General features: G+C 63.6%; 2 protein-coding genes across 3 annotated transcripts in view; both read left to right on the plus strand.

Annotated features, from left to right (window-relative positions):
• The first annotated feature begins 1079 nt into the window (after window positions 1-1079).
• Window positions 1080-12111, plus strand: BSG (basigin (Ok blood group)). Of its 2 annotated transcripts, none has more exons than XM_055370986.2 (8): window positions 1080-1369; window positions 8309-8465; window positions 9198-9283; window positions 9468-9604; window positions 9892-10168; window positions 10925-10949; window positions 11133-11201; window positions 11369-12111. In XM_055370986.2, the coding sequence occupies exons 1-7, from the start codon at window positions 1117-1119 to the stop codon at window positions 11194-11196; spliced, it is 999 nt and encodes a 332-aa protein (XP_055226961.1). In that variant the 5' UTR covers window positions 1080-1116; the 3' UTR covers window positions 11197-11201; window positions 11369-12111. The 2 variants fall into 2 exon arrangements, with proteins under 2 accessions (XP_055226961.1, XP_055226962.2); XM_055370987.2 differs by having other exon boundaries at window positions 1175-1369; window positions 11133-11197.
• A 6295-nt stretch (window positions 12112-18406) lies between these two features.
• The window catches only part of HCN2 (hyperpolarization activated cyclic nucleotide gated potassium and sodium channel 2), a 28576-nt gene continuing 20227 nt past the window's right edge, over window positions 18407-26755 (plus strand). Inside the window, exon 1 of the mRNA XM_055370989.2 lies at window positions 18407-19115. Coding sequence (XP_055226964.1) covers window positions 18472-19115 — 644 coding nt within the window. The 5' untranslated portion in view covers window positions 18407-18471. The remainder of the gene's footprint in view (window positions 19116-26755) is intronic.

A 26755-nucleotide genomic window follows, 5' to 3' on the forward strand; every position in this document is an offset into this window, starting at 1 on the left:
TGCGGTCCTCTTGCATTGCGACTCCGAGTTTAACTTCCAACACACGCTTTCAACCTCCAAGAGACGCCCCCACCTTTGTCGCCCCAGTAGCGACTTTTCTCACCGTGGTCGCCGCGGAACTTCAAGGGTCCTTCCTACCCGCGTTGCTGAGAGTCCAGGTTTACTCGTCACCTCGGGCGGGACCCGATCCTCCGCTCCTGAGGCCCCCACAATGAAGCAGTCGGACGCGTCTCCCCAAGAAAGGTAACCGCCAGCCTCTCCTGAAACAGAATGGGATCCAAATGGGATATTTGGGGGCGGCGAGCCGGTCCCGCAAAGAGAAACCAGCACTTAGAAAATTTCTCAGCGAGACCACTTTACTTGTACAGAAGGGGGCTGCCTGCGTGGGATCTCCAGAGCACACGGGACAAAGGAGGGGAGCTTCTGTTCCTCTGTCCTTCCCGTGTTGGCTGGGGTTGGACGCCCACAATCTAAGCTGATCCCGGTTGGCTAAAACTTAACACTTTTTAAAAATAGGGTAAACGCGCCACCTGCGAGGAAAGAAGAAGGGGGTAAGGTTGATTGACAACTTTGGACCTGGAGGTTGAGTTTCTGAAGAGGAACTTACTTGTCCCAACCAAATGGTGCACAGGACGTTTATACTAAGAAATTATTCATTTTCTGAGATCCAGAGTCAAGTGCCCTTTAAGTATTTTTATTTGGGCGGAGGAGGTCACTTCCTCCCACCTAATTTATTAATATGTTCACATATATATATATGTGTGTACATTTTTAAAGGCAGAGATGTGGGTCTCGCCATGTTGCCGCGTCTGGTCTCGAGCTCCCGGGCTCAAGCGATCTTCCCGCCTCGACCTCCCAAGGCTCTGGGATTACAGACGTGAGCCACAGCGGCCGGCCCGTGTTTAACTCAGATACAATCTGGGTAAACCACCTTCAACGCTTCAACCCCCTCGGGCGCACCGCTCTGCGCTCATTCCAACTTTGAAAGCAGGAAGGAAGAAATGCGCAGGCTCCAGCCGCGTCCCCGCAGGCCCCACTCCCGTTTCCTAGCAACGCCGGGTCACGTGCGCCGCCGCCCGGCTTCCGTAGCGTGAGCCTGCCGGAGCCGGCGCGTACATGCGTGCGTGTGCGCGCGTGCGCAGGCGGGGCGACCGGCGTCCCCGGCGCTCGCCCCGCCCCCGAGATGACGCCGTGCGTGCGCGCGCCCGGTCCGCGCCTCCGCCGCTTTTTATAGCGGCCGCGGGCGGCGGCGGCGGCGGCGGCAGCGGTTGGAGGTTGTGGGACCGGCGAGGAATAAGAATGATGGCGGCTGCGCTGTTCGTGCTGCTGGGATTCGCGCTGCTGGGCACCCACGGAGCCTCCGGGGCTGGTGAGGAGCGGGTGGGGGGGCGGGAGTGCGGTTCTGCAGGGGCCGGGAATGGAGGCCGCGGGCCGAGGCCGCGGTGCCGACCCGAAGCCGACGGGAGCCTGGGGCCTCGGCGCGGGGCGGCCTGGGGTGCGAAAGGCCGGCCCCGGGGGCTTCCCGCGCCAGCATGGAGCTTGGGGGTGAAGTCCCAGGGTTTGAGGGGGGACTGGGGGTCCCTCCCGGCGCCGCCTACCGGGCTCCCCCGGGCGCTCCGGCCTCTGTGTGTGGGCGTGAAGCTCCCTGCTTGGAGGCGGGAGCCAGGGGGTCCTGGCCAGGCCGGTCTTGGTCAGGGGAGGTGGGCGTCTTACTTTTCGGTCACCTGGGGTTGGGGGTTTCCCGGCGGAGGTGGAGGATCTCGCCTGCTTCCTGGGTGAGGGCGTCTGCGAAGGCGGTGGGAGGTGGCCCGCCCTCCCGTCCCATCGGCCAGGAGAAGGGAGACCCAAAGCCTGGGTGAGCGTCCCCTTTGGCCTGGAGCCAGGGGTCAGGGGCTGGCTGGTGCCTGCCCAACCCGTCCTGCTGGGCCTGGACTCCGCAGGACCTGGGCGTGGAATTTGGAGACGGGTCCACCCTGCCTGCGAGTGTTAGGGTCAGAGACCCTACCCTGAGACTCTCTGGGGCCCCCTCAAGGGCCCGTGCCGCCTGGAGCGATCATCTTGGCGCTCTCTTCTGGAAAAGGGGCTTTTGTCCTCCAAGAGCACATGGAGGCTCTGAGTGGGTCAGCCCTCCGGATCAGGAAGGGATTACCGTTCTTCACGGGATTCAGCCCTGGCGTCTTGCCTAGGGCGTGCACCAGCCCCCGGGTGTTCTCCCAGACTCTTAAGCCCTCGCAGGCTCCCTCGAGGGGCCCTGCGTGGAAGGGAAGGCGGAATCTCCCTCTGATTCTGCCTGGTTTCAGGACCCAGAATGAGGTGGTCTCTGAACGCTCCTCCTCCTTTACAGGCGAGGAAACAGCCCTGTGGGAAGTCGAGGTTCCAGGGTCACAGTGAGGGGCCCTGGCCACCCGATTCAGCGCAGGAAATAGTGAGAAAGCCGTTTTTAGCCTACTCTGACCCGCGTTCGGTTTCCAGTGCCGTCTTAGGAGGGCCGTGTGTTGAGGGTGGGCAGACGTGGTTTGGAGAGTGCATTTGGGAAATGGATTGAGGTGTGTTTTTCCGGGAGAAAAGCATGACATCCTTTCTTGCTTCATAGAAAATTTCTTCCTTTGTTGAGACCCCCATTTGGTTCTGGGTTAAAGATTTATAGTGAGGCAGGGCGTGGTGGCTCACACCTGTAATCCCAGTACTTTGGGAGGCTGAGGCGGGTGGATCACCTGAGGTCAGGAGTTCAAGACCAGCCTGGCCAACATGGTGAAACCCCATCTCTACTAAAAATACAAAAATTAGCTGGGCGTGTTGGCGCACGCCTGTAATCCCAGCTACTCAGGAAGCTGAGGCAAGAGAATCGCTTGAACCTGGGAGGTGAAGGTTGCAGTGAGCTGATATCGTGCCACTGCACTCCAGCCTGGGTAACAGGGAGACTCTGTCTTAAAAAAAAAAAAAAAAAAAGAGGTTGGGCGCGGTGGCTCACGCCTGTAATCCCAGCACTTTGGGAGGCCGAGGCAGGCGGATCACAAGGTCAAGAGATCAAGACCATCCTGGCTAACACGGTGAAACCACGTCTCTACTAAAAATACAAAAAATTAGCCGGGCGTGGTGGCACACGCCTGTAGTCCCAGCTACTAGGGAGGCTGAGGCAGGAGAATGGCGTGAACCAGGGAGGCAGAGCTTGCAGTGAGCCGAGATGGCGCCACCGCACCCCAGCCTGGGGGACACAGCGAGACTCCGTCTCAAAAAAAAAACAAACAAAAAAATTTATCGTGACCGATGTGTTGGGAACAAGGTGCAGAGCTGGAGGGTCTGGGCTCCTGAAGGGTCAAGAGCAAGGGCTTCGAGCCTCTGTCCTGGGCATTGAGCCGTAGGGGGCCTTGGGCAGAGGCTGGGGAGGGGGCTCCTTCTTCCAGAGGCTTTGCCAGCTAACTCCTGACCTACGTCTGAGATTTCGTCCTCCTGGTAACCAAAGTGGCCCTTTATCGAATGTCTCCTGGGCAAGGGCCTGGCCCCAGCACTGCGGCCAGCTCTCTAGGGAGACACAGATAGGAGCCCATGGGTGAGGTGAGCGCGGAAGATAAGCCGCCCCCCCAGCCCTGTGGATACAGCCTCTGTTTCCACAGGAAACCCTGTGGAAACCCAGCCAGGCTTGACTGGGTTTCAAGCACAGCACGAGGTTCCCACATTGAGCTAATTTGGACAGCCAAGTGGGTGAAAGACCTTTGGTCTCTCCCTGCTGGGTAGGGTGGTTCACAGTTTTGTTCCTTTTGTGCAGGAGACTGAGAAGGGTTTCTTCTCAGCAGAAAGCTTAGCCTGGGGCTGACTGGCCAGAGCTGCCTGCAGCCTGGGAAGCAGGTGGAGTCTGCAGTGCTGGCAGCGCTGCCGTGCAGCCGTGTGTGTGTACGTGTGTGCGTGTGTGTGGTGAGAAGTGGATCCACGTCCGTGGAGCATGTCTGTGCTTTTAACAAACCCCACTTTTGCTGGGGACTGACTCGTGAAGACCACAAGGTCTGGGCAACACAGCCTTGTACCGTGTGGGGTGGACACTGCTCTTTGCTCTGTGAATTCGTGACTGTGTTTGCCTCTCCTGAAACTTGCTTCAGGGGCCTCTGCGGGTTGGTGGGGCACGGCCGGGTGGGGTGAGTGCTCAAGGTTGGCTGTCCACGTCTCCTGTGGGCTTGTCAGAGACCGGAGGGCCGGGGTGTGCTAGCTGGGTCCCGAGGGTGGAGGGCTTCACCCCCGAGCCTCAGATGAGAGGAGTGGGAGTGCCTGGCTGCGGCTGGTGGGGATGGGTGGGGGAGGTGCCCGAGGCCACTTCCCAGAGCTGTTCTCGCTGGCTGCTGTCTGAGCACTGGGGTGGGTGGGGAGGAGGGCGGGTGGGGGCGGGCAGCCTTATCCTGCGGGGCTGCTTGTGTACAAGTACCACGCGGCCTGCCTGGCCCTGAGCCCTGGGCAAGGAGGCGGAGGCTGTTTTTAGATGAAGGTGACTTTACTTGAGAACATGGGTTACGGCTCATGTGGCCAGAATCGAATTCTAACCTTTCTGGGGCTGTGGCCGAGGGTCAGGCGCCGTCCCTCCTCCTGGTGCTCGTGGGTGGAGGCTCCTGGTGCGGCGGGCGAGATGGGGTGGTCCGTGGGGTGGGGGGGCTCTGCATTGTCCCCGAGGAGCCTCTGTGGAGGCTTTCTCTTCCGGACGGCCCCCCTCCCAGTGACGTGTCAATACACAGACACCAGCATCATCAGCATCCGGAGGGACACAGGGTTGTTCCATCCAAAGTCTTTTGGTCCCTTTGGGAGTGATGCTGCCCGCTGAGAAGCTGGCGGACCCAGCGGGAGCACCGGGACCGGTGCAGATGGCGCCTGGGAGCCCGGGACTCCTGGAAAGGTGGGTGGGGGCAGCTTGGCTGCGGGCCCCACCTGGTCCTCCTCTCTTTCCTGTGTGCCCTGCCCTGCCTGGAGGTGGGGTGTGGTGAGTCAGGGGCCAGCCCTCTCCTAGCACCGCTGGGTGAGGAGGATGTGGAGCACAGCCCTGCAGGTTTGGAGGATGAGGAGAGGGGCTGCTGCGGGGCAGGAAGGAGCTTGCCAGCTGGGCAGCCTCTGGCTGTGCTTCCTGCCCTGACTCACCTCGCCCAGCTCTGCACATAGCTGCCAGTGTTGCAGTCTGGGAAATCTTAACTCCCAAGAAATGTAGGTTACCAGGAGGAGATCCCTTTGTGAAAACGGCACTGCCAGCCAGGCGCGGTGGCTCACGCCTGTAATCCCAGCACTTTGGCAGGCCCAAGAGGGTGGATCACGAGGTCAGGGGTTCAATACCAGCCTGGCCAAAATGGTGAAACCCCGTCTCTACTAAAAATACAAAATATTAGCTGAGTGTGGTGGCAGGCACCTGTAATCCCAGCTACTTGGGAGGCTGAGGCAGGAGAATCGCTTGAACCCGGGAGGCAGAGGTTGCAGTGAGCTGAGATTGCACCACTGCTCGACAGAGTGAGACTCTGTCTCAAAAAAAAAAAAAAAGTAGAAGAAGAAGAAGAGAAAGAAAATGGCGTTGCCAAAACTTGTCAACCGCGCCTGCCCAGAGCTCACCTGAGGTGCTCAGACGTGAACATTCCTGTCCCCGTGGCCTTGGGGGCCGTGACCTGTGCACCGCCACGCAGCCTCGGAGCCGTGCGCACGCATGTGCACATGTGTACGTGTTGTGTGTGTTTGCAGACATGTGTCCTCTGTGTGTGTGTGTTGTAGCGGTGCCTGGGGAGTCTGACCTCAGAAGGTGCTGTGGGGAGGGCTGCAAGGTCCTGGCGGGAGGAGGCACTCCCCATGCTTCCCCTTGGGCTGGGCTGTTCCTGGCAGGCGAGTGCTAGGCACAGTGTGAGGTTCTGTGTGGATTCTGCTGTGCTCCTTGGCAGCTCTGGGGGCCTTCCCTTGCATTTCGAAGGAAGGGGAGGCGTGTGGCTGGAGGTGAGAGGCCCTGAGGCCCTGCCTGGCTCCCAGCTTCCCAAATCCGCCTCTCTCTGGGTCGCCGCCCTCAGAGGTTGCTGAGGACACGAGCTTTCCACCCACGGGCTGTCCTAACGGAGCCGGGCTAGGGGCTTCTGGACAGAAGCCGCCTGCCCCTTTGGGCTTTGGGCTTTGTTTTTCTCAGCAGCTCACCCGGCTCTCTGGGGTCAGGGTATCGGGCAGAAGGCAGAGGACGCTGCGCTTGGGACCTGAGCTCTGGGCAGCCCTCGGGGCTCAGGACTCCTGGCTCTTCTGCCCAGTTTCATGTGTTTTGTGTTTTGAAACCACGTGTGGTCCCACAGTTGTGCCCTCAGAAGCCGCCGTGGCTGCCGTGAGGTAGCAGTGGACGGGACGCCCACGGTCTTTCCCATGCCATGCTCTTTCCAGCCGGGCCCCATCACTCTCCCACAAGCTGAAAGGAAGTGGCTTCTCCACCAGCCCTGGCTGGGAGTCCTGTAGGCGAGGCCTTCCCCAGGAGCTGCCCTCCCAAGTCCCCCAGGCACTAACAAGACCCCACGCGCGCTCTCCCCACAGCCGGCTTCGTCCAGGCGCCGCTGTCCCAGCAGAGGTGGGTGGGGGGCAGTGTGGAGCTGCACTGCGAGGCCGTGGGCAGCCCGGTGCCCGAGATCCAGTGGTGGTTTGAAGGGCAGGGTCCCAACGACACCTGCTCCCAGCTCTGGGACGGCGCCCGGCTGGACCGCGTCCACATCCACGCCACCTACCACCAGCACGCGGCCAGCACCATCTCCATCGACACGCTCGCGGAGGAGGACACGGGCACTTACGAGTGCCGGGCCAGCAACGACCCGGATCGCAACCACCTGACCCGGGCGCCCAGGGTCAAGTGGGTCCGCGCCCAGGCAGTCGTGCTAGTCCTGGAACGTGAGTGGCGGGCACCTCCCTCCCCGCCTCCCTCAGTTTCCCTCCTGTGCCGCTCACCTCCTGGCTCCTGCTCAGTAGAACCCAGACGCCTCCTCCCCTCTCCGTCCCGCTGTGCCCCGTTGGGCCCACCGCCTGGACAGAGGGGCCCGGACCTGAAGGGGGTGGGCTCGCCGCCTGACCACCAGCGCTGGGCGGCCTGGCTCGGGGCGGGCAGGGCTCTGCCCTCCAGCAGGTGGGTCCTCGTCCTCCCCTCGACCCTCGTGCCGTCCGTTCCGTCGTTTCTGCTTCCCCGGGCGCCTGCCCGGCTCCCTCCCTGAGCGTCCATACTGCAAGCCTGAGGGGCCCTCCAAGCTCAGCCCAGGCTTGCAGGTCTCAGAACCTTCTGTGTCCTTCGCAGCATCTCGTTCTGAGGGATTTTCAAATTTCACTTTCTAGCGGGAATATTGTGAACTAACCAAGAACCAAGAGATTTGCTTGGTTGGGGATTGGCAGAAGAACCGGGGTGCTCCCAGCACTGCTGGAGTGCCGTCAGCCTGGGGCTGGGGGGATGTGGGGCCACCTGGGTGCCTCCTAGAGAAGGGCACAGGAGCCTTGGCCAGGGGGTGCTGTGGCTATTTTTTTTTTTTCCTGGAGATGGAGTCTTGCTGTTCCCAGGTGGAGTGCGGTGGCACGATCTCGGCTCACTGCAGCTTCCGCCTCCCGGGTTCAAGCGATTCTCCTGCCTCAGCCTCCCGAGTAGCTGGGATTACAGGCATGAGCCAACATGCCCAGCTAATTTTTTGTATTTTTAGAAGAGACGGGGTTTCACCGTGTTAGCCAGGATGGTCTCGATCTCCCGACCTCGAGATCCACCCGCCTTGGCCTCCCAAAGTGCTGGGATTACAGGCGTGAGCCTCCACGCCCGGCCACCAGGCTGGTCTTAAACTCTTGACCTTGTGATCCGCCCATCTAGGCCTCCCAAAGTGCTGGGCTGGGATTACAGTCGTGAGCCACCGCACCCAGCTGGCTACGTTTTTAGAAAAGAATTTCCAGTTTGTGCTGGGGCTGCTACAAGAGCTCGATGCCCTGGTCCCTGCTCAGGGACGTGGGTGGGTGCCTTGTCTGTCCCCACACCCCGGTCCCAGCCTCGTGTGTCTCTGGGCAGGAACATCGCCATGCGGGGCCTGTGGGTTCCCAGCGCCTTAGCCCAGGGCCTGCCAGCTGCCAGCAAAGGGTGCCTTCCCGAAGGGGCCTCCTCAGCAGGCGCTGGGCTCTTCCCTTCCCGGAGGCGTGGCCAGAAGTTCCCCTTGGGCCTCCGGTCCTCGGGGTGTAAGGGCCACGGTGTATTTTTGGGATGAAAACCAGTCCTTCCCGGGGAGGAGCCGCAGGTTCCTGGGGGTCAGGCAGGCAGCGCGGGCCGTGCTCCTCCACTCTGCTGACCGTGTCTCGCTGGGCCTTGCAGCCGGCACAGTCTTGACTACCGTAGAAGAACTTGGCTCCAAGATACTCCTCACCTGCTCCTTGAATGACAGTGCCACAGAGGTCACAGGGCACCGCTGGCTGAAGGGGGGCGTGGTGCTGAAGGAGGACGCGCTGCCCGGCCAGAAAACGGAGTTCGAGTGAGTGCCTGACCACGCGATGCCGCCACCTGCCCCTTCTCACGGCTCTCTTGCCGCCAACGGCCTGTGGTCCGTGAGAACAAAAGACCGGTCGGCAGGCTCGATCCAGGCGGAAGTTAGGGGCCAGCTCCGCGCAGACCCCCAGAGGGAAACCCCAGGGAGGGGTCTGAGGGGCGTCCTTGTGAGGCAGGGGGCTCCAGCAGCCCTGACAGGAGTCCCCGTTGCTTGCTCCTCACTAGGTCCCGGGCACGAAAGGGCGCCACACTGCCAGGTCCCGGGCACGTGTGCAGGCCTCCCAGGCTCTGTGCTCCTGGCACAAGAGGGCACCACACTGAGGCATGCCCTGCTCGGACCCCAGACGCTGTCATGGCCGGAGCTTTGTCATAACTGGGGCTGGGACGGCCCTGGGAGCACAGAGCCTTTTGTTTTCAGGCTGACTGGGAAGACGGTCACAGGGTGTGGGGTGCGGAGCAGGGACCAGAGGTGTGGGGTTCATCGGTCGGGGAGGGGGGTCTGTTTGTTGGTTCTCTCACCCGTGGGGTCTTGCCAGCCTGGCTCTGTCCTTGGGGCCGCACGGGGACCCCAGGAGTTCTTTTGAGGTTCAGACTTGACTGGGACAGTTGTGCTTTTTCACTGTGCCGTGGTTGGGCCCCTGGAGAACCCTGGGTCCTTGGGTTCTTGGAGGCGTCCTGCAGAGCCGGTACGTGGCTCACCCGCCTGCTGTGGTTGCAGGGTGGACTCGGACGACCAGTGGGGAGAGTACTCCTGCGTCTTCCTCCCGGAGCCCATGGGCACGGCCAACATCAAGCTCCACCACGGTGAGTCCTGCAGCCAGGGGTACCAGGCACCACCGACTGTCGGGAGAAGTTGTTGGCCTGAGGCACCCGGCACATCCCAGAGCCCTGGCCCCCGGCTCCCTGGAGGGGAACAGCCCTCCTGCGGGAGGCCGGGGAGGGGGGCGGGCCTGCGGTTCCAGGCTCCTCTCTCTCACCCTCCTGTCAGGGCCTCCCAGAGTGAAGGCTGTGAAGTTGTCAGAACACATCAACGAGGGGGAGACGGCCGTGCTGGCCTGCAAGTCAGAGTCCGTGCCACCCGTCACCGACTGGGCCTGGTACAAGATCACTGACTCTGGGGACAAGGTGAGAAGCCAAGGAGGCTGGGGGTCCTGGACCCAGCCCTCCGGACTGGGTGAGGGGTCTAGACTGGGGGTCCCGGACTCAGCCCTCCGGACTGGGTGAGGGGCCTAGACTGGGGGTCCCGGACTCAGCCCTCCGGACTGGGTGAGGGGCCTAGACTGGCGGTCCCGGACTCAGCCCTTAGGACTGGGTGAGGGGCCTAGACTGGGGGTCCTGGACTCAGCCCTCCGGACTGGGTGAGGGGCCTAGGCTGGGGGTCCTGGACTCAGCCCCTGTCTTTGGTCCCCTAGGCCCTCACGAACGGCTCCGAGAGCAGGTTCTTCGTGAGTTCCTCGCAGGGCTGGTCAGAGCTACACATTGAGAACCTGAACATGGAGGCCGACCCCGGCCAGTACCGGTGCAACGGCACCAGCTCCAAGGGCTCCGACCAGGCCGTCATCACGCTCCGCGTGCGCAGCCACCTGGCCGCCCTCTGGCCCTTCCTGGGCATCGTGGCTGAGGTGCTGGTGCTGGTCACCATCATCTTCATCTACGAGAAGCGCCGGAAGCCCGAGGACGTCCTGGATGGTGAGCCGTCTGCCCTCCTGCCCACACGCCCTGCTCTCAGGGTGGCCCAGGGCCACTCCTGGTCCGTCCCCGCCAGCCCCACCGCTGACCCAGAGCTTGGAACTGAGGAGCCCCAGGCAGGGAGTTGATGGGACCCCGAAAGAAAGTGTGGGATGGAGGGTCCAGCCCCGGGCAGCTGCGGCTCAGTGGGCAGCGGGACCCGGCAGGAGGAGGGCAGCTGCGGCTCAGTGGGCAGCGGGACCCCGGGAGGAGGAGGCGGCACCTCCGCCCCACAGCCTCACCCGGCCCTTCCCTCCCCCTCACTTGGCTGCAAGCCGGTGTTCTCTGTGGTCAGCCGGCCCTTGCTGCTCTGCATGATCGGGCTCGGGAACCTGAGGTCAGCCATGCTGTGCTCCGGCAGCCCCTGCCTGCCTCCTCGCAGAGCTCTTCTGCCCCTTGGGCTGCGTGTGCCGGGGCGAGGCCTGTGTGGGGCCTGTGATGGCAGCTCCTGCAAAATGCTGTGGGGCAGGGGTGAGGCCCACGAGGCCGTGGGGACAGCTCACCATGGTGAGCACACCCGCAGGTGGGGAGGGCTGCCTTTCCCCACAGCACTCAGAAGATGCACGTGGCCGGGGCTGATGAGCTGCCCCGAGCCACCCCTGGGGGTCACTGAGGGCAGGGCTAGCAGCACAGATGCCTCTGCTCGGGGCCTGAGTGGGGCCAGCGCTGACAGGCTGTCCTCCCGTCCTCTTTTTCATGGCGGCGGTCCTTCTTCAGATGACGACGCCGGCTCTGCACCCCTGTAAGTTCCAGCTGCGGGGGTCGGGGGTCCCAAGGAGCGGCCTGCTGCCCCAGGCCTTTAAAACACAAAGGCAGAGCCCCTGGGCTTCAGTATTCGGGGGTCCTGGGGGCCGGGGTGGGCAGGGGTGACTTGGAGAGGGTGACTTGCGGGGGACACCCTCTCACCCGGCCCCTCGTGCCCCAGGAAGAGCAGCGGGCAGCACCAGAACGACAAAGGCAAGAACGTCCGCCAGAGGAACTCCTCCTGAGGCAGGTGCGGTGGGCGGGAGCTCCTCCTGAGCCAGGTGTGGTGGGTGGGTGGGTGGGAACTCCTGAGCCAGGTGTAGTGGGCGGGATCTCCTAGCCAGGTGTGGGCTCCTGGGTCCCGCCTGTGGGTCGCTGGGAGGTGGGTCCAGTCTGAGCACCCCTCCCTGTCCGCAGGTGGCCCAAGGACGCTCCCTGCTCCGCGTCTGCGCCGCCGCCGGAGTCCACTCCCAGTGCTTGCAAGATTCCAAGTTCTCACCTCTTAAAGAAAACCCACCCCGTAGATTCCCATCATACACTTTCTTCTTTTTTAAAAAAGTTGGGTTTTCTCCATTCAGGATTCTGTTCCTTAGGTTTTTTCCTTCTGAAGTGTTTCACGAGAGCCCGGGAGCTGCTGCACTGCGGCCCCGTCTGTGGCTTTCAGCCTCTGGGTCTGAGTCATGGCCGGGTGGGCGGCGCAGCCTTCTCCACTGGCCGGAGTCAGTGCCAGGTCCCTGCCCTTTGTGGAAGGTCACAGGTCACACGAGGGGCCCCATGTCCTGCCTGTCTGAAGCTAATGCTGTCTGGTTGCGCCATTTTTGCGCTTTTATGTTTAATTTTATGAAGGCCACGGGTCTGTGTTTGACTCAGCCTCAGGGACGACTCTGACCTCTTGGCCACAGAGGACTCACCTGCCCACACCGAGGGCGACCCCGTCACAGCCTCAAGTAACTCCCAAGCCCCCTCCTTGCCTGTGCATCCGGGGGCAGCTCTGGAGGGGGTTTGCTGGGGAACTGGCGCCATCGCCGGGACTCCAGAACCGCAGAAGCCTCCCCAGCTCACCCCTGGAGGACGGCCGGCTCTCCATAGCACCAGGGCTCACGTGGGAACCCCCCTCCCACCCACCGCCACAATAAAGATCGCCCCCACCTCCACCCTCACCCTCTCCTGGCTCCTGTCTGTGCCTGACAGGGTTGGGTCTTCCGAGAGCAGGTGCACCCTGGGCTCTGGTGGCCACAGCAGGGGTGCGTCCAGTACTGGGATTTCACATGCGAGGACGGGTCTGCTGAGACCGCAGTGGGTGTTGGGTGGCTCGGGGCATGGGCTGGACAGGGCCTGAGGCTGTCAGCCGGACTGGGAACTTGGAAGGTGGCTGGGACCGACCCCGTGCCTCAGAGCCACACAGAAGAGGGTGGGCACTGACCTGAGCCTTCTCTGAGCCTGTTACTCCTCTCAGCATGTTTTGGGCCTGACAAAGGCTGAGGCTTTCTGCTGCCTGCCCTGCAGCTGCCTGCACCCACCCTCCTGGGCAGGCTGCTTGGGCAAGGTTCAGGGGTGGTCCTGGCGGCCCCTGGAGAGTGGGTGTGTGAAGCTGGTGCCCAGAGGCTGAGGGATGCCCAGCCCCTGCCCGCCCAGCACACGGAACAGATGTGGTTGCAGGGCTGGAGAGCTTGGGGGACCAGGTGCTTAGAGCGTGGAGGTTGCAAGTTGCAGGACCAGTAACTGGGTCTGGAGGGAGGTTTGCAGCGGCTGTTTCAGCCCTGCAGGCCGAGTGTGGCACTGGGCCTTCTGAGCGGGGGTCTCAGGGTGGAGGTCAGCAGAAGAGGCTTAGTGGGGGCTTAGGGAGCCTGGGTGGGTTCCCAGAGAAGCTAGGAATCAGATGGGAAGATGGGAAGGCAGTGTGTTTCCGTGTTGGGCAAATCCAACATTTTCATGCCACGGAAGCCAAGAAAGGGCTCACGGCCTCCGGCCTCACAGGGCCACGCAAAGGGGGAGTTGAATAAACACGGTGACAGGCCCCGGGCGGCAGCTGCTCCCGGCACTGATCCTGCTGGGCCAGCGGTGGACTTGCAGGGCCCACACCCGGAGCTGCCCACTGGTCCTCGTGCTGCACAGCCTCGGAGGATCTGAGGCTGGCTCAGGGTCCCTGGCAGCGACCGCCCTGCCAGGTGGGTGCTGCTGGGTTCCACAGCTGGGCCCTCCCTGCCAGCTGCCACCAGGCGGCGTCCCGCGCCCATGCTGAGTGGGGCAGGCCCTGGTGCCCCTCTGCCCGGGCAGCCTGACGGCCCCTCCTCCTCGGCTGAGACCGCAGAGTCCCAGGCATCACCCACTGAACGTGTGCTCAGTGACCTGTGAATAGGGATGCCACGTCTGCAGTCAGACATTGATTAGGCGCCTGTGGTATACCTGGAGCTGGAGGGTGTGTGTGGACAACAGGCAGAAGGGTCCAGTGGGATGGAGGCTGCCAACAGGACGATGGGGAAGGGGCGCGTTGGGGGCATCGCGGGGCACACGGCCCAGGTGGGCCCCTGGCTCAGGTCTCCCCCCACCTCCCTGCCTGGGCTCTGTCCATCTTTCTGCCGCACCCTCAGCCCCAGGTGTGGGCCCACCGTGCTTGTGGACACCTCATGCTGTGTACTGGGTGGGAGGTGTCGGAGTTACAGGTCAGGGCAGCCTCGGGAGACGGGCGGGTTTCCTGGGGTGCTTACCGGCAGATGGGAGGCCTGGGTCCATGCAGGGTCGTCCTCCCGAGAAAGCAGCCCCTCACCCCTGGGCGCTAACTTCATCTTTTTTCTTTGCACACAGAAACGTAAACCTGATTCACAAAAGTATAACCACTCAGCATGTAGCTTTGTACACCTGCCCTCAGCATTTAGTGTCCTTGTTCATCCAACAAGCATCTAATAAGCACTGGGGTACGCAGTGGTGGGTGTCCACCCCGTCACTGGGTGTCCGGCGTGGGGTGCGGAGGTGGGTGTCCGCCCCGTGGGTGGGTGCCCGGCGCGGAGGGGTCCGGAGGTGGGTGTCCGCCCCGTCACTGGGTGTCCGGCCCGATGTCCACCCCATCCCTGGGTGCTCTTGGTGGCAACTCGCTGAAGCCTGCCTCGGTTTCCCCAGAGGTGAGATGGGGAAGTCACCACCGCCAGGTCATGAGATGAGATTAGATCATCCTTGCCAAGTGTCAGGAAAAGGCCTCAGGGCTCCCCTGGCAACCTTGGGGTCTCAGGAGTCCCAGCTCCCAGTGGGCAGGGGTAGGGTTGGGGCGGCCAGAGGAACAAGCATTCGTTCATGGGCTGGACCCCACCACGGCCCCAAAGCTGGGCTGCCTATTCCTGTCCTGGGCAAATTGGCCTCTCCTCCCTCTTACCCCCCACCCCAATGGGAGCCCACAAGGACAGGGCCTGCCGGGCAGCAAGGGTCCCAGCCCCTGCCCCATCCCCTCCACTCTGGGCTGTGGCTCTAAGCAGCACGTCCCACTCTAGGGGCTCAGGGCAGGGACAGTGACACATCCAAGGTCCCGCTGTGGAGGGCAGAGCTGAAGGAGTGAGAAGGAGCTGCTGACATGGAACTGGCCCGTGCGGAAAGACTTTGGTCTTCCCCATATTTTTCACCAGGCTCCTGGGGCAAGGCGAGCCCAGCAGGGAGAAGGAGACTTGTGTGAATCCCAGGCCAGCAGGACTGGGGGCCCCGCTCTCATCGCAGACGCTGCAGACACGGAGGCCTGGGGCAGGGGCCCTCAGGGCTGTGCTCCTGCAGAGATGGAGCTTGCATGTGTGGCTGAGACTGGGATGCCACCCCCTTTCCTAAGCCTCTGTTTCCTCCGCTGTAAACGTGGGCCCAGGCCTGCCATGCACAGCTCATCTATTTTTTTTTTTTTTTTTTTTTGAGACAAGGGTCTCATTCTGTCACCCAGGCTGTTTGTGCAGTGGTGTTGATCTCGGCTCGCTGCAGCCTCGACCTCCTGGGCTCAAGTGATCCTCCCACCTCAGCCTCCCAAGAACCTGGGACTACAGATGACACGCACCCCTCCGCCTGGCTCGTTTAGTATTTATTGAGTCAAACTGCAGATTTTCCAGGCAGGCTCAGTGCCTGCCCTGGCCTGATTTTGTCTTCCTGGTCTTAAACTGCTTTTCACTCCAAAGGCCCCAAAATTGTATAAGCTTTCAGGGCGTGCGAGCTGGACCTGTCCTGACTAAGTGGGAAATGTAGGTCTGAGGTTGGTAAATCCGGTAAACAATGCCGAGAGAGGCTGCAGGGGGCGGGGAGATGGGGAAGACCCTGGGGAGGGAATGGCAGGGCCTGGGGAGGTTCAGCGAGGAGGGGTCTGGGAGTCCGGGGTCCAGTGACCCAGGCACACAAAGGCCAGACTCGGGCGGACGAGTACAAGCTGCTGGAGGGACCCGGGCTTTCTTCCAAAGGCACTGGGAGCCGTGAGTGGTTTTAGGCCACAGACCGATGTGACTGACTGAGGGGCCAGGCCCTGGGTCTCCATGCTCCCTACACAAGCCAGGTGCAGTCCCACCTCAGGACCTTCGCACAGGCTATGCTGCCTGCTCAGAGCTTCCTGCAGCTTCCTGGGCTGCACCCCCTCCTTCAGGCTTTCTCCCAGCACCTGGCCCCCTCCCCACCCCCAGTGTTTGGACAATGCTCACCACCTTCTGCTGGACAGTATCTTACTTGCTACTCATAAGGTTGACTGTGATAACCAGCTTTCTCCCCTGGCTGGCTCTCTGAGTCAGCTGTACTCTCAATACTCGGCCTGGAGTAGGTGCTTAATAAGTTTTTTTTTTTGAGACAGAGTCTCGCTGTGTCACCCAGGCTGGAGAGCAGTGGTGCCATCCTGACTCGCTGCACCTCCCAGGTTCAAGCGATTCTCCTGCCTCATCCTCCTGAGTAGCTGAGATTACAGGCATGTGCCACCACGTCCGGCTAATTTTTATATTTTTTATTAGAAACAGGGTTTTGCTATGTTGGCCACGATGGTCTCGAACTCCTGACCTCAACTGATCCACCTGCCTCGGCCTCCCAAAGTGCTGGGATTACAGGCGTGAGCCACCGCGCCCGGCTTTTTTTTTTTTTTTTTTTTTTTTCTGAGACGGAGTCTTGCTCTATCACCAAGCGCTGGAGTGCAATGGTGTGATCTCAGCTCACTGCAACATCTGGCTCCTGGGTTCAAGCGCCTCTCCTGCCTCAGCCTCCCAAGTAGCTGGGATTACAGGCGCCCGCCACCATGCCTGGCTAATTTTTGTATTTTTAGTAGAGACGGGGTTTCACCATGTTGGCCAGGCTGGTCTCAATCTTTAAATATTTTTAAAATTAAAATAAATGAGCATGGCCGGGGGGTGGCTCACACTTGTAATTCCAGCACTTTGGGAGGCCGAGGCGGGTAGGTCACCTGAGGTCGGCAGTTGGAGACCAGCCTGGCCCAACATGGCGAAACCCTGTCTCTACTAAAAATACAATAATTAGCCGGGCGTGGTGGCGGGCGCCTGTAATCCCAGCTACTCCGGAGGCTGAGGCAGGAGAATCGCTTAAACCCGGGAGTCGGAGGTTGCAGTGAGCCGAGGTCACGTCACTGCACTCCAGCCTGGGCGGCGACAGAGCGAGACTCCAACTCAAAAATAAATAAATACATAAATAAACAGATAAATGCAGAGTACTCCGGCCTGGGCAAGGGGTCAGAGTGAGTGTGCCGAGGCCAGGGAGGGTCCCCGTGCACACTGACAGGCGCTGGCCTGGGTAAGCCTGTGGGCTGCAGAGCCGTCGCCAGGATCTGGTGACAAGGACCCCGAGCCACAGCCTCCCTTGTGACTTGCGGGTTCTGCCGGCGCCTGCAGGAGGCGTCTTTCTGCTTCTCCCACTGCCAGGCATGGGCGGTTCTCCTGCCGTGCAGGTCCCGCCTCCTCCCTGCTCCCAGCCGCGAGCCCTGGGGCTCTGGCGACCTGCCCGGCCTGACATCTTCCCAGGGTGAACATAAAAGAACCCCCTTCAGCTGGAGCACGCATCTGCCTCGGGGCGGGCCACAGCCTGGCACTGCCAACTGTGCCGCCCGCCCAGCCTCTCCCGCACCACCTTGGGACGAACAGCTGTCCTGCCCGCCTATGCGGAGGTGGCCGGCGTGGGGGCGCAGGAATCCCCCGGGTGTGGGGCAGCCAGGCCGAGGCGAGAGACACGGTCGGGCTCAGCCCATTCCACTGTCAGCTGGGCACATGCTGGCCCTCCCTCAAGTACCACTGAGTGCCTCCTGGGTGTAGGAAGAGGGCCATCTCTGCCCCGGTGGCCTCGAGGTGCAGATGGGCGGGGGGTACCCGGCACACGGGACATCGTGGCTGACAGGACGTCAGGCCAGGTGCCAGGAGGGTCCCAGGAGGGCCTCCTGCCTCCAGGTGGGGATGTTCAGCCTCCACTTCTTCGTGTGTGACTGTCTGTCTCCTCTCTCTCACTTGCCAACCTCCTCACGTGCCCCCTCCCGGCTGTCTGGTGGGCTGGGTGGCTAGGGACAGAGAGGCCTCATGTCACCTGGCACCAAGCAGCACCCACGCCCAGCCGGCTTCGGCCCAGAAGCAGAGCCTTGGGAAGCACCTGTCTCAGAGCTGGGGACTGGGGGCACTGGGGGCACAGCTGCACCCGGAGTCCGAGGGGTCAGGGAAAGGAGGCAACCCCGGGGCAGGGGGCTCTGGTACCCGTGCGAAGGCGCTAGTGGGCTTTGGGTCTCCCTGTGACCCCAATCTAAAGCCCACCAGACCTAGAGGAGACCCCCGCCCGCACTGCTCCCCAGGGCACTGTTTGAGGGGTGGGTGGGAACCCCACACCCTCGGGTGGCTTTTCCAGTTTTCCTTGTCTGGCTGGGCTTGGCCTCAGTTTCCTCAAATGCAGACCAGGGAGAGGAGTGCCTGAGTCTCCCAGAACGGCCCCCAAGCCGGCCTGCCCCTCCCCACGCACTCAAGGGTCTCTGTCCAGGGCCCACAGGCGACCCAGCAAGGGCTCCTGTGACCTTTAGAAACACCCTTTCGTCGTGGAAGTCTTCAAACTTTACAGAAAGCAAGGAGGCGCTGGCCGTGGCGGCCTCCCGTCTCCCAGGCCCGCGTCCACCCTCCCCGCGCCGGTGCCCTCCGGACAGAGGTGGAAGCCGCGGCGGAGAGGCGGCTCCGGCCGGGCAGCGGGGCCCGGTGACCTTGGGCGCGTCCTTACACGTCGCGGGCCTCAGTTTCCCCTCCTGGGGAGAGGCCCGCGCGGGGCTCCGAGGCCTCGGGCCGCGTGACCTTGGGGCGCCCCCGACCCCGCGGCCCGAGTTTCCCGGCGCCGAGCGCAGGCGGCGCGCGGGGAGTGGGCGCAGCCGAGGCGGGTCTCCCGCCCCCGCCCCTCCCCTCCCCTCCCCCGCCCCTCCCCTCCCCTCCCCCGCCGCGAGGCTCCGCCCCCCGCGGCTCCGCCCCGCCCCGCCCCCGCCTCCCCCCTCCCTCGGGCTCCGGCCGGCGGCGGCGGCGGCGGCTCCGCTCCGCACTGCCCGGCGCCGCCTCGCCATGGACGCGCGCGGGGGCGGCGGGCGGCCCGGGGAGAGCCCGGGCGCGACCCCCGCGCCGGGGCCGCCGCCGCCGCCGCCGCCGCCGCCGCCGCCCGCGCCCCCCCAACAGCAGCCGCCGCCGCCGCCGCCGCCCGCGCACCCCCCGGGCCCCGGGCCCGCGCCCCCCCAGCAGCCGCCCCGGGCCGAGGCGTTGCCCCCGGAGGCGGCGGATGAGGGCGGCCCGCGGGGCCGGCTCCGCAGCCGCGACAGCTCGTGCGGCCGCCCCGGCACCCCGGGCGCGGCGAGCACGGCCAAGGGCAGCCCGAACGGCGAGTGCGGGCGCGGCGAGCCGCAGTGCAGCCCCGCGGGGCCCGAGGGCCCGGCGCGGGGGCCCAAGGTGTCGTTCTCGTGCCGCGGGGCGGCCTCGGGGCCCGCGCCGGGGCCGGGGCCGGCGGAGGAGGCGGGCAGCGAGGAGGCGGGCCCGGCGGGGGAGCCGCGCGGCAGCCAGGCCAGCTTCATGCAGCGCCAGTTCGGCGCGCTCCTGCAGCCGGGCGTCAACAAGTTCTCGCTGCGGATGTTCGGCAGCCAGAAGGCCGTGGAGCGCGAGCAGGAGCGCGTCAAGTCGGCGGGGGCCTGGATCATCCACCCGTACAGCGACTTCAGGTACCGCCTCCGGGAGGGTCGGTCGGCGCTAGGGGGCCCGGGGAGCCGGGCGCGCGGGGGCCGTCCTTGGAGCGCCTGGGGAGGGCGGGGCGGCGCGCCCGGCCGGTGACCTCGGGGCTCCTCGGTGACCTCGGGCGTGTCCGGGACCCGCCCCGGAGTGACCCCGGCGCGCGAGGCTCCGCCTCTGGGGGGGCTCCCCGAGTGACCCCGGAGCGTCCCCCTCCCACGCACCCCGACATCCTCCGCCCTGCGGCGCGGCGGGTGGGGTGGGCCGCAGGGCCAGGGTCTGAGTGCAGAGGGGCGGAGAGGACGAATAGAGGGGAACGTGGGCCCCAGAGAGGCGGCGGAGCGGGAGGGAGGAGGAACGAAGGGCGCCCGGGAAGGACGCGCCCCAGGGAGGCCGGGGGAGAGGGGGTTAAGCGGCTCCCACGGCGTCCACCCGCGCCCCGCCTGCGAGGAGGCGCGCCCGGGGCCGCGGGCCTGGAAAGCGTGCGGGTCCCCAGGCTGTGTCTCCGAGAGCCGCTCCACCCGAGCCGCGGGCGGTGCGCGCATGTGGCGGTGGGTGTGTAGACACCGCTGTGGATCCAGCCGGCTAATGCGCGGAAGGCTCGGAGCAGGGCCGGCGCGGGGCCACCGCCACCGATGTTTGCGGTCCTGGTTCCTGGGCTGTGGGTGCTGTGGCCGGAGAGCGAGACCGGCGCGTGTCCCCGTGGGCTGTGTGTGAACAGGGGCCCGTGACCGCGGCGGGGTTCCCGGGGCGCGAGCCTGTGGCCGGAGAGGTGTGTCTACAGGAGTGTGTTTGCGTGGTGGTCGCGGGCGTGTGTCTGCGTGGTGGTCGCGGGCGTGTGCGCCTCGGGTGGGTTTATGTTGGTGGGACGTGTGGTTTGTGTGTGTTGGGACCAGGTGGCGGGCGTGCGCGTGTGCGCCCGGGGCCGGTGTGCACCGGTGGGCAGTAGTGTGAGCCGCAGGCAGGTCTCACACACGCGACCATGGAGGGATGCGTGTGTGTTTGTGTGTCCACGAGTGGGGTGTGAGGTGGGGTGTGGAGGGTGCAGGTGGAGGGTGTAGGTGGGGCCCGCCGGGCTAGCGAGGCCGGGCGCGCGGGGCGGGCGCGGTTTCAGCACCACGGACAGCGCGCCGGACCTGGGAAGCCTGCGGTTTTCCCGCCCGTCTCTCCTCCTCCAGGCCTGGGCGCCCCAGGACAGCCCCCACGGACCCTGGACCCCCGGAACTGGGCAGGGAGGCTGTGGGGTTCTCTCTTCCCCTGGATTCTCTGCACCCCTAGTGCTTGACTGGAGAAACTGAGGCCTGGGGCACATGCGTCCTGGACAGAGCCTGGAGGAAGGCCCTGGAATCCTCCTCCCATCCCAGGCCTTCCTGAGAGGTGAATACAGTTTTGACCAGAAGCCTGGATTTCGAGACAGGCCAGGGGTGGGAGGAGCCCCGAAACCCCCAGAGGGGCTGTGTCCGGCCCCTCCCACCCTGCCTCTGTGCCCCACCGGGAGAGCTTGGTCAGCATCTGGGCTCTGGCCTGCGAAATGCGGACAGTGAGCGGGAAGGACTGGACTTCCAGGGCTGCTGGTCGGCCTGGCCCCACTTCCAGTCGGGCAGTGGCACCCCCTGACCGGAGAGGGACGAGGTGGAGAGGGAGCTGTAGAACGTGCCCACTCCCCTCCGTCCCCTCCAGCATGACCTTCGACAGAGATGGGTGCACCGCAGCGTGAGGGCTGGCAGGTGGAGGCCCACACCAGCCACTCCCTCCCCTGGGCAGCTCCAGCGACCCCCTGGCTGCAGAGGGGCGGTCGGTGGCCTGGGGGGCAGGTGGGCAGATGGCTGATCCCGGGGCTTGGGGGGAAGGCCGGTAGGAGGAGTGAAGCCCTCTCATCCTTCCACCCTCCTTGGGCGTGGTCGCCTGGAGGCCTGGGCAGGCTGTGGCCCCGCTCTGTGCTCTGAGGCATAGAGGGCTCAGAGGCCGCTGTGTGGACCAAGTGCAGCCCCACCCCGGCAGATGAGTGTTGAACTGGAACTGAGCAGGCAGGGAATGGGGTTAGCGCCCTGTCTTCTGGACTAGGGGAGTCACGGCACTCAGATTTTAAAAAAGGATTTCGATGTTGCCAAGCTGGGTGCACGGGGCCCCTACGACCCTCCCCAGGCTTGGGACCTGTACCAGTGTGGAATCAGTTTGGAAAAAGACCCCCAAGAATATCTCAAAAGCTCCCTAAGCAGGCGGCCGGACCCTGCTGTGGAGGGTGTTTTTGGGCAGCCCACAGCAAGCGAAGGGGCCTCTACGTTTGCAGCTGACTCAGGAGCCTGGCCCCAGCTGGCTTCGGGCCCAAGGCCTCCTGTGCCTGACTGGGTGTCTTGGGTCCTCGCTGGGCCCCTCTGCCTCAGTTTCCCCAATTGCACGGTGGGGATGGTATGAGGGAGAAGGATGGGGTCTTTCACAGCCTTGCCAGTGTCTCGGCCTCACGTCTCACGCTCTCTTCACCTCCCCTTCCTGCTGAGAGAGTGCTGTGCTCCTTGCCCAGCCTGTGCCCCCCCAGGCACGCCCTCACCCCGGTTCTTCCTCACTGCCCAGCTGTCTCCGCCACGCCCAAGTCCGCCCTGCTCCTGTGCTCAGAAGTGGCCTCTTTCACGCCCCACGTCCCAGTCCCAGTATACAGCAGGTGCCACATATTTGCTGAATTTTCTGAGGGGCAGAGCATGGGTCCTGGGCTGACGTGGGTCCAGATTTCGGCTCTCAGGCCTGGGCGGCTGGCCCCTTCGGAAGTGCAGTTGGTGCCAGGGTGCGGTGGCTCACGCCTGAGATCCCAGCACTTTGGGAGGCCGAGGCGGGCGGATCACCTGAGGTCAGGAGTTCGAGAGCAGCCTGGCCAACATGGTGAGATGATCCCGTCTCTACTAAAAATACAAAAATTAGCTGGGCGTCATGACGGGTGCCTGTAATCCCAGCTACTTGGGAGGCTGAGGCAGGAGAATCACTTGAATCCAGGAGGCAGAGGTTGCAGTGAGCCGAGATCGCGCTGCTGCACTCCAGCCTGGCTGACAGAGTGGGACTTGGTCTCAAAAAAAAAGAAAAGGAAAAAGAAGTGCAGGTGGTCTGTTGCTGAAGCCTCTGGGGCTGTGGGTGGCTCTACACCCCGGCCTGACGTCTGAAAGTCCCCGGAGGCGTGCTGGGCGCTTCCCTGGGGTGCTGGTGGAAAAGCAAGTTCAAGGACCCAAGTTCAAGGTTTTGGGTTCCAGAGGCTCAAGTTCCCTTCCTTGTAGGTGATCACGGTTCGTGCCTGAATTGGAACAGGCGTGAAAACCAAGAAGGAAGGGGTTTGGCCTTATGGAACCCCCAGGGCTGCGGCAGGGTCTTCTGTGCCTCCCAGAGCAAAATTAGGTCAAAAATAAGTATAGCTCATTCCTACTCCCTTCACCCCAACCGCCGCTGATTCTAAAGGCCACACAGGTCCACTTGGGAAAGGCTGAGTCGTGCAAAGGAGGGCGTCTCTGCAGGAGAGGGGCAGGGGCTGGAGGTCTCTGCAGGAGAAGGGCTGGGGCTGGAGGGGACACGAAGGCCCAGGGAGGGACGGTCTGAGGAGGTCGTGTTCTCCGAAGCTTGCTGTCATCCACCCCCCCGCCCCCGGTGTCACCAAGGGGGCTGGGCAGACCTGGCGGGGTGGAGACCTGGGCAGATCCGGGGTTTGTGCCCTGGGAGCTCTGGGGGGCACAGGGCAGGTGTCGGGTGGAGAGAGGCTGGCGGCTTCCTGACTGCCCTCGGTCCAGTTCCAGGGCTAAGTGCCCTGTGGCCGGCCTGCCGTCTCCTGCTGCTGCTGACTTGCAGGTCTGTGTTTCTGAATTGTCTTCAGCTGGGGAGGCCCCGTGTGAGGGGAGACAGACGAGATGCTCCCCAAAGCCAGGATCTGTTATGTCCCCTGGGGTCCCCGAGAGGACTGGTCGGGGAGGAGCTGCTCCAAGACCCCACCAGGACAGGCGGCCCCTGGGCCCCACCTCAGATGGCTGAGCGGGTCAGCGGGAGATCAGCCTGGGGGTGCAGCTCTGCAAATCCGCAGTGATGAATCCCAGCATTAGGGCGTGGGAATAAACCCCCCATTATCCCGGGGCAGACGGCCCCGGGGGCAGGGCGAGGCGAGGGTTTGTCTGGCTCTGGTCACGGCAGGAAGGCCCAGCATGTGCAGGATGGTGGGGTGTGCACGGACCCATATCCCAGGTGGCAGTGGCCTGCCCTCTGGTCTGCGTGGAGGGGTCAGGGGTCGGGGTGGCCAAGGCCCCCCCCGCTCTCTTCAGGGCCTTCCCTATGTTCCCTGCTCGAAAACGGACATCTTTGTCTGGGCACTGCGGCTCATGCCTGTAATGCCAGCACTTTGGGAGGCGGAGGCGGGAGGATCGCTTGAGCCCAGGAGTTCGAGACCAGCCTGGGCAACATAGCAAGACCCCCATCTCTACAAAAAGTTAAAAAATTAGCCAGGCGTGGTGGCGTGCACCTGTAGTCCCAGCTACTCTGGAGGCTGAGGCGGGAGGATCACCTGAGCCCGGGAGGTTGAGGCTGCAGTGAGCTATGATCGTGCCACTGCACTCCGGCCCGGGAAACAGAGTGAGACTCTGTCTCAAAAAAATAAAAAACCTAAAAACCCACATATTCAAGTCACCTTCATCAGCCCCCCACTCAGTTGGACCGGGCCCTGCCTCACCCCCCGCCCCACGGTTCAGCCTCGCACCCTGTGCGCTGGCCGCCTCTCTCCTGCCAGACGCCTCCCCGTCCCCCTTTCTGGCCTCCCGGCTGTCAGCATGGGCCTCTCCAGACATCGGTCCTTCTTTCCCTGTCACCTCTACCTCCTCCCTGGCTCCAGCCCTCCCCAGTCATGTCCGCCCACGTCCCCTGGTCCCGAGGCCGCCCACCGGCCTTGAAGGGAACCCGGAGCATCAACCTCCGCACCTGCTGCCCCTCTTCAGCCACTGCCCTCCCCTCACCATCTCATCCACCCACACGCCACCTCCTCCAAGGAGCCCTCCCGCCTGCCTGGGGCTGACAGGCCCATCCCATGTGTCTGTCTTGGGGCTGGGCCTGTGTGGTCATCGTGTGCCCCGGCGCCCGGCGAGACAGTTCGGTGAACATCTGCCCCGTCGGGATCACCCGGGAACCCGAGATCTCCCCCACCTGTAGCAGCTCCCTTTCTTAATCCCGGGCACCTGCCACGGATCTGGCCGTGACTCCACAGCTGAGAGTGCGTCTCCTAATCCCCCGGCCCGAGGCTCTCCCTTAATCACCGACCTTCGGCCCGAGGCTCTCCCTTAATCACCGACCTCCGGCCCCTAATCCTCTCCTGGATTGTCCCCATCTGTAAATCCTAGACGGCCTCCCGCCTGAGGCTGGGCTCCTGTAGGGAGGGCCCAGCTGCCCTCGCCCGTTCCCCAACCCGGGACTCGGGCTCCAGCAGGGGCTGAAGACCCCCTGGGCAGGCCCTCCCCTGGGATCCAAGGGGCTGAGGGTCCTGGGCCTTCTGTTGACAGGAGACCTGGTGTCCTCGTGGGGTTTGGGAGCCGGGTCGGCGGCCTCCTCCCCCGAGCTTCATCCAGCCCTGGAGAGACGGGGACCTGCGTCGGCTTTGGGAACTTCAGGGGAAGAACCCTGAGCTCGGGGCAGGAGAATGACATGGTCTGTCTGGGTTCCCATCCCACTGTTTCACTTATGGCTGGAGGAGCCTCAGTTTCCGTGTCTGAGCCGAGAGAGAGGCTGGGCGGCTGTTGGAGGAGGGCTGAGCTCACATCGGTGTCAGGTGCCGGGGGCCCCACTGAAGCCACCCTGGAGTGGGAGGGGGTCCGAGGCTTCCTCCGGTCCCCCAGGCGTGAGAGCTGAGGCCGGAAGGTCTCCCCGGGGACCCAGCCTCATCCCCGGCCTCCGGAGCTGGTCTCCCTCCCTGCGAGGGCCCAGCTGGACGAAGTGGCAGGACCCCCGCGTTTCCGAGGAAGGGGCCCTCGTAGAGGCCTCACTGTTACCTGTCGGGGATGGGTTTTAAATACAGGATTTAATGATGGTCACTGATGTTTCTGTGACAGCTGAGGGGGGCCTGTCCCTGCTCAGCACTGGGGTTGGACAAGGAGGGCACAGGGTGCCCGGGGAGTGCTGGGGCCCGCCTGGGTCCCTGTGGTGGCCGGATGGGGAAAGGGCTGCCGGACGCGGCTGCACAGAGTGTGAGGGGGAGTGGGGTTGGGCTTTGGGCCTTCCCCTGACCCCAGGTCCCCTCTCTGGGGTCCTGTCTTCTGGAGCTGCCTCCCCCTCCCCAGGGCGAGACGCAGGAGAGGGTCTCCCAAGGTCACTCAGTCTAGTGCTGGGCAAGGAGAGGGTTGGGGTGGAGAGGGTTGCGGTGCGCCGGCAGAGACAGTGACGCCCTGCACGACTCTGGGGTCCCCTCTGCCCCAGGCCTCGGTTTCCCCTTGGTAGGGGACATGCGTGGGCGCCCTTCTTCCTTCTGACCTCTGGCTGGTGATGACGAGGGTTGCGGCCCCAAGCCCTGCTTGGAGGCATTGTGGTTGGAACGGGCAGGCCCCGCCCCACAAGGGACCCTCAGGGTGGCCACCCCACCTGTCCCTTCTCCTAGGCCCCTCTGCTCTGACCCCCGTAATCCCCAGGAATACTGCCCTGCTGGGCAAGATGGGCTGAGGAGTCCTTTCTGGGGACACAGGAGCAGAAGGCTCAAGGGAGGTGATTTCCAGACAGTGTGGGCCGTAGATAAGAGGACAGTCCTGGGGTCTCATCCTGCAGTCCCACTTCCATCAGAGGGGAGGTGTGGTACCTGCCCCCAGCTCACCCCAAGAATAAAGGGGGAGAATGTTAATCATCACCTGGAAAGGAGGCCCTCATGTTATATGGCCGTTTAAAACCAGGTACCCCTTGGCGGTTTCTAGGTCCTCCTGGTGGTTTCTAGGTCTCCTTGGCGGTTTCTAGGTCCTCCTGGTGGTTTCTAGGTCCCCCCTTGGTGGTTTCTAGGTCCTCCTGGTAGTTTCTAGGTCTCCTTGGCGGTTTCTAGGTCCTCCTGGTGGTTTCTAGGTCCCCCCTTGGTGGTTTCTAGGTCCTCCTGGTGGTTTCTAGGTCTCCTTGGCGGTTTCTAGGTCCCCCTTGACGGTTTCTAGGTCTCCTTGGCGGTTTCTAGGTCTTCCTGGTGGTTTCTAGGTCTCCTTGGTGGTTTCTAGGTCCTCCTGGTGGTTTCTAGGTCCCCCCTTGGTGGTTTCTAGGTCCTCCTGGTGGTTTCTAGGTCTCCTTGGCAGTTTCTAGGTCCCCCTTGGTGGTCTCTGGAGCCCCCTGGGAGTTTCTCCCCGCCCCTTGTGGGGGAGGTTTCTAGGCCCTGTGGCCTTCTCAACTGCTCTTTCCTGCTGGTTTTGTCCCAAGACTGGTGCTCGAAGGTGGGAGGCAGGTCTCAATCCAGAGGGTGAGGCTGGGGCTGAGCTCCACGGTGAGCCCCCTCGGGGCTGAGGGGCAGGGACCCAGCGGCAGGCGGGTGGCATCCCCTCAGCCCACTCGGTGCTGGGGCCCTGGGGGTCTCATTGCTGAGCAGATGTGTCGGACTGGGGGCCTGAGCCCTCATGTCCTGTCTAGACTCAGGGAAAGGAAGGCCTTAAATTTCGAGTCCTTTTAG

The sequence above is a fragment of the Gorilla gorilla genome, chromosome 20 (genome assembly GCF_029281585.2).
Source record: "Gorilla gorilla gorilla isolate KB3781 chromosome 20, NHGRI_mGorGor1-v2.1_pri, whole genome shotgun sequence".
NCBI classification, from domain to species: Eukaryota; Metazoa; Chordata; class Mammalia; order Primates; family Hominidae; genus Gorilla; species Gorilla gorilla.